The 13,585-nt window shown below is 37.6% G+C and overlaps 1 protein-coding gene across 1 annotated transcript in view; it reads right to left on the bottom strand.

Annotated features, from left to right (window-relative positions):
• The window catches only part of NUP205 (nucleoporin 205), a 44,914-nt gene extending 32,290 nt beyond the window's left edge, over positions 1–12,624 (bottom strand). The window contains exons 1-10 of the mRNA XM_059471961.1: positions 12,597–12,624; positions 9,454–9,596; positions 8,251–8,422; positions 7,187–7,331; positions 6,218–6,377; positions 4,885–5,113; positions 4,566–4,730; positions 3,658–3,833; positions 1,639–1,755; positions 325–462 (exon numbers count right to left, since the gene is read on the bottom strand). Coding sequence (XP_059327944.1) covers positions 325–462; positions 1,639–1,755; positions 3,658–3,833; positions 4,566–4,730; positions 4,885–5,113; positions 6,218–6,377; positions 7,187–7,331; positions 8,251–8,422; positions 9,454–9,596; positions 12,597–12,624 — 1,473 coding nt within the window. The remainder of the gene's footprint in view (positions 1–324; positions 463–1,638; positions 1,756–3,657; positions 3,834–4,565; positions 4,731–4,884; positions 5,114–6,217; positions 6,378–7,186; positions 7,332–8,250; positions 8,423–9,453; positions 9,597–12,596) is intronic.
• Positions 12,625–13,585: the final 961 nt, after the last annotated feature.

Here is a 13,585-nt window from a genome sequence, read left to right on the forward strand (position 1 = left end):
GCATGCAGAAGTCATCACACAAAAAACACAAGAGAACTATCAGAATCCATTCAGCAACTGTAAAAAATCAAACCTAAACAACATTTTCAAAGAGGTTTGTTAGTACTCTTTCTTGCTAAGTTTATTGACAACCGTGAATGGCTGGCAGAAGCAACAACCACCATGCCATGCAGAGCAGGACACATGCAATTCAGTCACTGAAAAAAGGTAAGGTCTTCTTAGAGGTTATCTGTAATAAGGATACCAAAAAAAAATTTGTTGCTTGAGGGTTTTTGTTAATTTGGTTTTAAGTTACTAGTAAGTACTCAAGAAAATGGAGATAACCTGGCGCTGAGGGGGTCGCTGGTGAGCTACTCCAAGGTAGGAGCCCATGATGGTGGAGGTCTGCAGGGGCTCTGATGGACACCAGTACTCATGGGCAAGCTCCAGATTAAAGGGGTCCTTCCTGTACAACTCAGCAATCTGTCAGAAAAAGGAAGATGCAAGAAAAGTAACAACTCCAGGAAGAAAAAAACAATTACTTCAAAAATAAGCACTGCTTCTAGATTAGCTATAAAAATCTGAGAGGCAAAGCATCACAGGGCTGGTGTTCCAGTTCTTAAAACTTTCTGAAAATCACAGCTTCTAAATAAGAGAACTGGAACTAGTGACAGCCAGCAAAATTCAAAATGCACATATCAGTGAAAATTTAATAATTTTGTATTTTACTATTATGGATTAAATCATTGCTAAAAAAAACCAGTGTCATTTCTCCTTAAACAACCATATGCTTACCTTTATACATTAATTTTACAAGTTAGGTAGTATCATAATTAGAAACCTTATCTGCTATCTCAACATACAAATTTCTCAGAGCAAATTTTTATTTCTTCATTTAAGTTTCCTATAGCTATATGAGATGCTTAAGAAAGCATTTCACTACAAATTTTCCTGCTGATGTCCTATAACCTGAAGGAAATCTTTGGAAAAGACTAGTAATACAAGCTTTTAAATTATCAGAAAATATAAAACACCTCAGAGTTCAGTACACGAATCTATTTTTCAACATAGATTTTTCTGAATGTGCAGTAAAGCAACCCTAATAGCTAATATTTAAACAAATATAAGTATTTTCATTTCCATTTTATTTTATTCCGATTTTCTTTATTTTATTAAAAATATGACAAAATCATTCTTTAAAATGTATGCTTATGGTCAAAACTCTACTGAAATAAGGGAATTTGTAATTCCATCAGTCTTGATGGAGTCACCTTACTGAGCAAATATAAAACAGTCTTCCCAAACTTTCATTACAAATATATCAACACATAAGAATTATTTAAACATTTCAATTATTTATCAGAGTAATTGTCAACAGTGGGGTAAAACCTCTAAAACCTTCAAATGTAAGAAACAATGCAGTATTTGCTTACTAGAAAATAATAAAAACCATGACATTAACATCAGAAACCAAGGCAGCAAATTAACTCCTTTATATGAAAAATTATAGAAAAGTATCTGTACTTAAGGAAAAAAAAATTTCATCTCAAAAGGGAAAGATCCAGCACCATATGGCATCATTCAGGTACAAGTTTCAGATGACAAGTGAAAGTCACAATCATTATTTGTCACAGTAATTTACAAGAAAATAAGGCTTACTAGAAGCATTAAATGCTCCAGATCTCTCCGAAGGGAAATAGGTGGATCATTACCCATCTGAATACTCATGTGGATCATGCGAGCATCTTCGTCAGCACGGTTCCTCAGCTGTTTCACCTGCAGGATTTATGAAGTGGAAAAGGAAACAGTGGTCTATATTTAGCTAAGAATGAAATAAACAGAAATAATGGAATTGTCTACATGGCCTATTAAACTAAGAAAGCAAACGTACTTGCACGAACATGACAAGAATATTCAATTTTCTATTTTTTCAATCCTCTCTCCCTCCCAAGAGCTTGCATGCAAAGTTTATTGATTGACTATAATTTACTGCCAAAGCCCTTAGAACATAGCAAAAGCCCTCAACTTGTATCACAGGAGTTTTTTCCTAACTGACTGCATCAGATACTTTGGTTTGGCTCCAAAAGGTGGATCCTTTTCCTCTTTCTAATTTAAAAGCTAGACAGCTTAGTTTCAAAGGATGCTAGACCATTACTCACAAGGAGTGAAAAGAAACATGTAATGTAAATGCAAACATGAATGCAAAATATTGATTCATGTATATAGATCTGTTGATTGCACCTTTCTTAACCATTAAAGACTACTCCTACTTGCAGCTACTTTACAACTTGAAAAGGTCAGAACTGATGCAACTTTGGAGTTACTCCGTCTCAGCCAGAAGCATTATCACATGTCAATAAATACCACAGGAAAAACAAGAGAGAATAGCAAGAAGAATGGCAAGCAATTTTTTTTTAAAGTAACCATTTAGTCAGCATCCTAAACTTCTTTGTGTTGAAAATGCTAATTATTACACAAAAACCAGCTGACATTTAATTTTAAATTCAAAAAGCTTTTGACATGAGACTCCAACAGAGGCTTATAGAAAGCAAATTGACATGAGATTAAAAGTTTTGTTAAATATTAAGGAGACATTGAAGAACAAGAAACAGAAGTAAGCAACCAATTCAATACATAAATAAAACATTTTGACAGTCAATAGAGTCTAGTTCATGGTCTATAACATATCTCAATATGCAAAATTGAATGAGCAGCAAAATAATGTGTCTCATTAGGGAAAAATAGTTTAAAATAATAGTAATAGGAAAACATTACTCAAAACTAGAAATAACTTTGGAAAGGGTCAAAGCAAACTAGCTAAATTGGTATACTAACTGAACAAGAAAAAATGTTGATAAGTTAAATAATGAATTATTTGATAATTAATTATCAAGATCAGAATAAATATAATGGAGGCAACCAAAAGATTTACCCAAATCATCACTGTCAAGCAACATAAATGCAAAAACTATGCAGAAGAATTAATTAAAATGCTGACTTAGAGATTTAAGTAAAACTGAACAAAGGTTACACAGACACACAAAGCAAAACAAAGATCCTGCAAAACAGACACTTCTTTTTACCTAAAATTTGAGATTCAGTAGAAATAACTAAGGACATAAGCCAACCACTGCTGTCAACAGTTAAGACAAAAAGTTGCCTTGTAAGGCTATACTCAATTGCCTACTAACAATTCCCTGTGAAACAGCTAGTACTGACTTACATCAAACTAGAATGCATGTCAATGGTCAGATTTTGTCTTATATTCCGCATTACAAAATCCTGTTTGTAATGAACATCTCTCTTTGTCCTCAGGCATTAGCTACAACTAACTGAAAATCTGAGCCAAAGCAGGAAAAAACCAAAAAAACCAAACCCAAACTGAAATGGAATTTCAGCATCCATTTAAATTTTAATCATGTAAAACAAACACTACTACCACCATAAAAGCTTGTGTTGCAAATCTCACCATACTGAAGTGTTTTAAAAACCACATTCTATTTCAGTGTGGAACACAAACCCCAAACATTATGGCTTCTATAAAGCAAACAGGTTTTCTGGAGCTGGACCTCAAGCTGAGCATCACATCTGAATCTCTGTGCTACCTTGTACAAATAACAGAAACCTAGAAGAGATGCCCACACTTCTCAGTAAGTGCTACTCACCCAAACAACTTACTTTCATTGGCATGAGTGCAAGGAAGTCCGTGACAAGGTTATGGATTTTGCGAATGTAAAATTCCTCCTGGTAGAAATTTTCGGACGCCACAACAGATTCAGTGAGGAACAGGAAAACATAATCAGCAATCGCTAGCTCTGCCATTGCCTCGTCTGCCTCAGTGAATTCTGCTAGAGCTGGGCAACAGAATTCACAAGAGGGGAAGAAGTAAGTAACAATCTGTTACCAAACAAATATATTTCAAGATACATAGACATGCAAATTTCCATGCTTCTATCAGCTCTGTTTTTTCTACTATACAGGAGAACTAGACTGAAAAAAAGATAAATTAATGGCAGATGATGACCTCTATTCTGTTTTAATAAATGTTACAGTGCGTATCCATTTACCCCAAAAAAACTAAGGCAGTCAACCAAGAACCACAAACCTACTTTATTTAAACATTAATGATATTGTTTACATTTTCTTTTTTAGATATTTTGGAGTAGACTCAATTTTGACATAGTAGAAAGCTAGATGATTTGTGAGGTTCGGAAAGGAAAAAATAAAATTATGAATAGATTCATCATCTCAAGATACTGAGGTCTAACATCTACAGATGTAAAAAAAACACAATCAAGAATCCATTCTGGATTTAAGCAGATTCAAATGATACTAAAACTGAAAATTAAATGCTTGAATTTTCTAGTACGTTAAAATCTCTTTCACTTCAATGAGGCACTATTAATCTCTAGTAAGTAATTACTTCTACATCTGTGTACATTTCAGAGCAATTCATTTCACTACCACCAAATCCACATATAAAAAGTTTTAAGGAAGTAAATGACAACACTTCAGAAAGGTAATGGATCCTTTGACTTACACCACTTGCAGTCTCTGAATACTAATGTGCAGCAACTGAACTTTACCTGTCACATCAGAGAATTGGGATATTCCTCGCAATGTCAGTGCCCAGGCTAATCTGACAGTGGCTTGCAGGCCGGGTAATTTCCAGGGCTGGCACTCCTGAAGCCGAGTGTGGATCGTTGCTATGTACTGTCTTTCTGCTAGCAGAGGGAGCCGGTGCATCAAGTCTTCAACAACAAAAACAAAACCAATACTCAGTAAACAAATGGGAAAAAACACATGCAAAATCCTGCCAATTTGTTACTCATCAATAACAAAACTGCTCAAACAACAATTTATCCATCTGCACAATGTAACCTCTGGGAAAGCTGCCAGCATTACCTTCACGATCCTCTGCCCCTTGTTCCAGAAAGCTGACATCAAAGCAGTAAAGGAGAGCCATAAGAAGAGACAAGTTCACTCCATCCAAGGAGCCATCAGCTTCCACTGTTACCTTCTCCAGGTAACTTATGAGGAGTAGAGTGTCATCCTTACTCAGGGGTGACTGACAGGTCCAGACAAAGAGACTTTCAGCCAAGGACTGTCGGCACTCTTTAATGAGATCAGAAACCTTTACAAGACAAACAAACAAACAATAAAAACCAACCCGGTTAATGTATCTATTCTGGTAACATGTTCAATTTCTCCTTCTCAGTCAATCACAATGACTGGCTTAAACAAAAAGTCACTCTGAACACAGCAGCTACAGAAAATGCTGGGTTTATTTGCTAAACAAAAAAGGACCCTTCTGCTTGTTAATTGTATTTATATTTACATGTATTTAATGAAAGGTGTAAGTAGATATCTGGGAATATGACTACACACAAACCAGTAACCCTGCCGAGGCCAAGAGACATCAATCTAAATAGAATTTACATAGCTGTAAATGGATCACACAGAAGGCACACTCCCTGTCTCTAATTACACAACTGCACTAGCAGTTACCCCAGTTACAGTCAACCTTCCCTTTGCCCCAAAAAAAAAATCTTCAGGTGAAACTAAGGTAAATTAAGGTAATTTAAGATAAATGAGAAAGACACTCTTTTCACAGTTTCTAGATTCATAGTAAAAGTGTAAAGCTAGTTCTTTATCCAATGGAAAGTAAATTGATTTATTATTACACAGAATGATTTTAAAGCAGATCACCCATTAGAAATGAGATCAAAAATTAAAACAATAATATTTAAAATCTTCCTGCCAGTAAAATTATGCTGCAGTTAGTGACAATGTCAATTAAGCCCAAGAACTACAAAGATGACACTGTATTTAAGCAATTTTCACTTGACTATTAGAAATGCTTTCATTCATATTAACACAATTGGGCTATTAAGAGAATTATTCACCTGACTCAACTTGGTTTCCATCTGTTTTAATAACTTGTGAATTAGTTCACTTTTCTTATGTCAATATTGCAGATAATGGTAGTGCTGATAATTTAAAATTCAGACTTCAGAATTTAGAAAAGAAGAAATTTACACACAATGTAAATATTAGGCTTAGATTTTTACTGTTACAATTCTTCACTAAAAATAAGACATGTCCTAGCATCTGGGAGCAACAGCAAAATAGAAATGCAGGAAGCAATGTGAATCCCACACTGATATTACACAAGCTGTGGAGCAATACATGATGTGTTGAGTAACACAGAAGAATATCCATGCTCAGTGAATTTTACCTCTTTGCGATGTTTCTCACTGCCCAATCCTCGCTCTCTCTGGAGTTTATCAAATTCATTGTTCAAATCAATGTTAGACACAAGTGTGAGGATCTTCTGAGTCAAACCCTGCTCCATTAGGTCATCTGTAAAGCGTGTTGTCATGGAAATTAACTCTTGACTGTAATGGAAAGAATAGAAATTTAACAATTAATCATAGTTTTCCAGTCACAAACATGTCTAAAATACTGAATCCCATAAAATGTATTTGATGACAAAAAACATACAAATAAATTACATCCAGAGAGTAAATAAAGACGCATCACTAATCAGTAAGTAGTGCCCTCAAAATATTATGCTGAAGGGATACAGAGTCTTTAGGCAGGGATCAGCTAGTTGAGATTTCTATTAAAAGGAAAAAAGTATTATATATAAAAGATGAACATAACTCACAGGCTTTCTTATTAGTAAATACAATTTTCCAGATACTGCACTCACAATTTATATTTACACTAGAATACATTTTTTCTTCTTTCTCTAGCCAACTTGGAAGCAGTGTGCACTGCTTTCTTTTTCAAGGCAAAAGTATAATAGCATATAATGTTCACCAGTAGACAGTACATTCCTTTTAAGGAAATCCAGGATCAAAATTCCCTTTTACAGTACACAGAAAGTCAGAACACAGCAATGTCCTCAAATACTGAGCAATGACCAATAGTTAGAGCAACAATGACTGGGACAATGTCTGAAATAAAATACTGCCAAAAGCTGAGGTAGCATGAAAGAACTGCAAGTAAAATAGATATTCCTATAATCCAACAAAAATATGAGCAAAAAAAAGATTATACTTTAGAAACAAACATGAAAGCAGCTGCACCATGTTACGAGAAAAAAAGCAAATCTGAGACTATACATATTCCCTTCAGTCTAATTAGTTCTAAAAGCACTCAAAACCAAGAGTTTTGATCAGCTTCTTGCCCTGATACACACCTGAGTTCCAGTGTCCACGTCTTGCCTTGGCGTGACTGGATGAGGGTTCGCAGTGAATTGGCAATGCACCTTTTCCCATCCCAGTACAACAGAACTGCCACTAGACCTCTGGTCAGGCCAGGAAAGTGAGGCTGCTGGTGTTCTCCTAGTGAATGAAATGCACAGAAATAGACAGAGAGCTAAACACACATGCCTTGATAACAGCTCTGTATCTTTGTATTTCTAATTGAAATATAAATATCGTATTCAAAGTAACTGTGGTTACTCACTACCACTTTGATCTGTTTCAGACACTTTAAAGAAATCACAGATATTTTGGGTGCTATTGGTAAAATTATTACTCAACTACTAAAACATACAAAAAATTTTTTTAAATGCTAGTCCAAATGGTATTTGCCACTGATACGTACCCATCTTAATAATCAATTTGAGATGATTATCATAGAAATATATTTTATTCAAAATGAAATTTTCTATCTGAAACTACATTGAAAATTCAAGTTCAAAATAGAAAGTGAGCCTGACTTGAAGATGGCTTTCCAAAGGTGACAAATTTGCAATCTACCTCTTTAACAAATTTTTCAAGTTAATGAAGAGTAGCTAGTAATAACTAACAATTTTAACTTAATAATTCTAAAATCAATCTTCTACACAAAGAATGTGTCACTCTCCAGAATACTTCTCTTACTAATCAGTTATTAGATTAGAGAATCACACAGCAATATATAACTAATACATAATTTGAAGAATCAGTGTCTATTACACTGCTTTATGGAAAAATTCTCAATCATGTTTTAATTATGTTTAAATTCAATGATACAGAAAGTAAATCATAAAACCTCCTCAGAATATATCCCCCTTTGCTGGGGGCTATATTAGCTGAGCATACAAACATTAGGGTTTGCCACCATATGACATTATAGTGAGTATTTCTTTTTAAGAACATTCTGTGATAGGAAGTTAAGGCCTTCACTGTATCATCCCTTCACTTTAAATGTACGCTTCAATAAGAAAGCCCTATTTAATCTGTATTTCTCCAGATCTTGAATTTTTTCCCTTCTCACCAGCTAGAAGGAGCTCAACAGCTGCCAGCTCTCCAATATCAAAGAGGTCACTGAGGATAAAGGCTTCTCTGATGAGCTGCTCTGGCAAAAGCCTAGTTCCCTGCTGACCCTGGATAGCAACTCCTTCTGTGCTTGCTTTCTGAATTTTCTCATGCTGCTGAACATTTTTTGGCTGCAAGAGAAACAAGCATCAGAAGTTATTCAAAATGGCAAGATCAAATACTGAATAAAGCTTTACTCATTAACACTTCCTCACAAATACGGTTCTGTCAGGTTAAGTTGTCATCATAAAAACAAAGGCAGTGTTTTTAAACAGAGACAGTAAAGGCATCCTAAAAATGCTTCATGCTTGGACAGCAGTGGTCTCTTTGTGGGAACATAAAAAACTAATCTTATACAATCAGTGCTGACATTTAGTTTACTCAAAATATTAGTGGTTGAAAATAAACTTTGATAAAATTCTCAACAGGAATTTATATCAATTCAGTGAAAGACATCTGGGTTGTTGATCAGAACTGTTGTGTTACTCCCAACTGTTCTTTACATCATTCTTTTTCCATTAAACTGAGATGCTAAAATATACTGGTGAAACTCTATAGCTGACTGTTAAATTTTCTGACCTTTCAATTTAAAAAAGCCATCTCCTATTGGAGAAATTGCACCTCTGAAAGATGATATATTTCTAGCTACTACCCTACAATCCACCAGCCAAGAAACAGGGAGTTTTTTCACATTATCTGGCATTCTGAACAAGACACATTCTGTATTTTTTAAGTTCATGTGTTCACCTATTTTTTGTTTGTCAATTTGATTGAAATATGAGCAAAACCAGACAAAATACTTTGTGCTTTAGTTCAGATACACAAGAGTAACAAAAAAAGTTAATACATGACTGATGGATCATCAAATACTTTTAGTATTCCTTTCAAAACAGCACTCAAATAATGAGAGAAAAAAAATCATCATAGATAAAATTATCCTGTAGATGACACAATACAATATGTATGTATTTCTTTTCCCACTTAATACTATTAGTATTCTTACAGCAGAACAGGACTGATATAAAACATCTGTGTTATGTACTACAAAAATGTCACATGAAAAGGATGGCCAGGGTCTAAAATGGCAGGTAAGACAACAATATAAGACAGAGGAAATCATCAACTCTCCAGCTCATTCCAGAAGAGAGCATCAGTCCAGTACCGGATTTCTGAAGAGAGAAATGAAGTCAGATTTGTGCTTCTTTAAAACTTGATCAAGACGATGAACAGCTTCAGGTTGCCTTTTCCAAATGGCATTCATTACAGTCTGCCATATGTCCTTATATGGACCCCACAGGCTTGCAGCTAAAAGAACAGATAAAACAATGTATTTAAAATAGAGAGGAAGAAAACAAAATATTTCTCTATTCCTTTCAATAAGTAGACCCTTTTTTAGTTTACTGTTACTCTTGGCATGTCAGTATATTCTTACACCCATCAAGAAATACATATTTTCCTTTCCTAAGGCACAAAACAAAACAAAAAAAAAAAAAAAAAAAAAAAACCAACAGTGGTCCGATATAAAACTTAATTGCATCCAAAGAAGTAAAGAACCAAAAAAGATTATGTATATACCTAAATTCTGGTGCTGAAAGTAATCTTACAAGAATACTTACAATACAGGTATTAGGTTGGAAAAGACCTTTAAGGTCATTGAGTTTAAGCATTTATCTGGCACTGCCAAGTGCACCACTAAACCATGTCCCCAAGTGCCACATCTACATGTCTTTTAAATCCCTTCAGAACTATGACTCTACCACTTCTACAGAACACTCCAGAAAAGGACTCCCTTCACTATCAGCCAAAAAACTCATCAAATCAAAATATACAATACTCTTGAATTACAGCAGATGGCTAAAGAAAAATTGTTTCAACCATTTGCAAAGGTTACTACTTAAGTGAGTAAGCTGGGCAAACCAAAAGCAGGTTAAGCAAAAGCAAGCTATTTAAATCACCCTTATTGTTCCTACATTGTCAGAGATGAACCGGTGTGTACTGAGCCAGTCATCTGGAAGGGGTGCAAAATCCTGCCTCACTAATCAGAGAAAAACATTCTCTGTTGAGAGAGCACAAACTCTTTGATTACTCAAACTAAAATTGATATCACTCCCAACAATCAAAATGCCAATCTCCTAAGCTTCAAAGTACCTCTAGAATGTCAGATCAAAGACTGCCATACTTAAATGGTGAAGTCTACACACTTAAATGGTGAAGCCATTCATGCTGAGTAGCTACACATGAATTTACAAATGACTGAGACAACAATTTAGCAGTGCCAGTATGGCTGTGTCAGGCCAACCTGTAAAAAAGATATAAATTTGCCTTTTCTGAGCATCAGTGTTTTAACTCCTACAATGTTACCCCTGCCTAGAAATAGCTACTACTGCATGCATAATTTCACACATAGCTGTAACTGGTTGTCCCACACAACTTCAGAGTTCAGATTTATTTCCACTTGAAATTGTCTTTAACTACATTACCAAGTCCAATAAACACCAGCAGCCAACCACAGTGCCTGCCAAAAGCTGTTCAATTACTTCCCTGGCCCATTTGTTTACTCTTGTCCCTACCACATCATTGCTTTGCATCAGCCCAAACACATGTACTCTAGGGAATTAGAACAAACTAAGGGTCTAATTTCTCAAAGCAAAATCTAATCCAAAAAGGAGTTGATTTTCAACAGGATCACATCTTCAACCCAGTTTGCACTGAAATGGCACAAAGATGAATTATTGCAGAAAAAGGAACAGGCACCAGGAATAGGAAGAGGTGGGACTTCAGCAACCATGCTGACTTTTTCCCACTTAAGCTGTTCTATTATTACTAATTTTAGAAAGGCTGACTGTCCCATCAGGGACAGCAAGAAAAGACAGGCTGAGTTGCTACTCTTGGCAACAGTGGCAGTTGATGCTTATATGCCTGAACATTTTGCCAAGTGATAGACCCAAACATGATATGCCTGTTCCCACAAACAATATACTATAACCTAAGGCAAAATCTTTACTAGTTCTAGTACCACATCTGCTTTAAATTTTTCTCAAAATTCCTGTAAAAAACTCCTTATTCCTCTAGGGTTTTTTTAATTATAAGGCTATAGACTCTCTTGCTGTGTAACTCATCAAATAGTCTCATTTGAACTACTCCAATTTTCACTTCAACAAAGCCATAGTTTTTTATGAAGAGTCTTTGCTTTATTACTGCTTTTATGTAAGGCTACAGGGATGCAATCCATTCAGTGAGATCAAAAATCTTCTCAGTAAAATCTGCCTACCACAAGAATGGAGGTCTTAATTCTATTAGCTAGAACTAATAATGACTATTAACTGTCACTATTGACATTCAAAACCTTATTTACAGACCTTTTGGCCTATATGGCAGTTATAACTTTTTCAGAGGGTCTCCATTCTCCTTCTGTTAACCTAATGAAGCTCAACAAGAGTAAATGCAACATCTTGCACTCCAACCACAGAACCAAGGGAGCTTCTGGAGAGCAGCCTTACAGACAAACACCCAAGTGTCCTGGCAGACAGGAGGCTGAATACCAGTCAGCAGCACAGGCTCATAACAAGACTCCAGGCTCTATTAACAGCTGTAGCCAGCAAATGCAAGTAAGTGATTATTTAGACATCTCAGAGTCCTTAACTCCCACACTGTGTCTAATTTTGGGCTCGTCAGAGCTAGACACTGAAATAGCGAGCCAGAGAACAGAATGAATGAGAGGCTGAAAAAAGTGACCTGGTTCAGTCTTACAAAAAGAAGGCTAAAGAGGGACAGGGGCTTTGTTTTCTCTAACTACTGAATGGCACTACATGCAGAAAGCAGGGTAAGATTCTGGATATATTTCCCTTTTGCCTCTTACACCACACAGCACTAGGAGATGAGCGTAATACCGAAGTGATGCCTAACCACATGCACACGGAGCTACACAGTCCCCGGTAAGCAAGGAGGCCTTGGCTGCCGGACGTGACTCCCCAATAGGTCCAGCCAGGCATGGCGGCAGCTCTGACCGCGGAGCTCCGTCCCCGTGCAGCTCTGCGCGGCCCGAGCCCAGGCACCGCCGCACGGGCGGCCGCACTCCAGCGCCTGCCCGCACACCGCGCCCACACTGGCCGGGCGCCCCGCAGCCCTTCCCCGCTGCCCGCCGGGCCTCGCCTCGCCGCTTCGCCACGCCCGGCCTGCCCAGCGCGGCCGCCCCGGTTCCGCGGGCTCGGAGGAGAGGCGCAGGACCGCCGGCGGCCGCGGAGCGGGATGGCCGCGGGGAGAGGCGGAGGAGAAGCCGCAGCCCCACGCTCAGATTGTTCTTACCCGAATTTACCGCCAACGGAGCCGCCATCTTGGGCAGAGGGAGGCGCGTCCGGCGCCGGCGCCCGAGGAAGGCCCGGGCGTGCCTGGGCCCGGCTCGCTGCCGCGGCACCGCGCGGCTGGGCCCGGCAGGGGCAGCGGCTCCGGCGCGGCGGGGCAGCCCCGCGCCCGGCCTGCTGGGAGCTGTAGTCAATGCAGGTTCAGCGTGCCAGCCCGCTTCGTGTTCGCTGCGGGCGGCTGCGGGAAGGGAGAGCGCCGGGCTCCTGCACTCCCGCCCTCCTCCTCTAATGTAAATAACACAGCGACTCCGTGCCGTTCCGTTCTTCTTTCCCTTTTCCTTTCCGTGCCACGCTCAAGTGAGTCTTTCCTTCCAAGCCCTGCCCTATAAGCCCTTTTCACTGAATATGGCTAAATACCTGTCTTCAGACACTGCACTGGGAGATACATTCACTAGAATATTTAAATTTATTTTTTAATTGAAAAAAAATATCATCAGGATGATTCCAGCTTGTCTGGTTTCTGATTGAAGTCTTTAAATAATAGATACAATGAATAATTTTTGCATATGAATGAGGCTTTACAATCTTGTATAGGGGAGGATTAAAAAAAACCCCACCCACCCCCCCCCCCAAAAAAAAAAAAAAAAACACAAAAACCCCACCAGATCTGATAGGAGTTATCCTGTGAAGAAAGCTGCATTTAAACTCAACGTATGTGCAAGAAAGAAAATGAAAAAGTACCAGGCACAAAGAAAATAAAAAACATGTTTATACACTTATTCATCTGGAGCTGAGGAACAAATATCAGTATCTTAGAAGCAGTCTGTGTCTGAAGTCAATTTACCATTCTCTGCCCCAGTAGTAATCAGCATTCTTACAGAAATTCCCTCCTGTATTACCTTTAGGATAAAAAATTCCACTAAAAGTACTCATTTATAGTTCCAATTGTTTCCCCTCTTGAACTTTATTAAACCACTATTCCATGTTTGCAAA

This window comes from Ammospiza nelsoni, chromosome 5 (genome assembly GCF_027579445.1).
Source record: "Ammospiza nelsoni isolate bAmmNel1 chromosome 5, bAmmNel1.pri, whole genome shotgun sequence".
In the NCBI taxonomy this organism is placed as follows: domain Eukaryota; kingdom Metazoa; phylum Chordata; class Aves; order Passeriformes; family Passerellidae; genus Ammospiza; species Ammospiza nelsoni.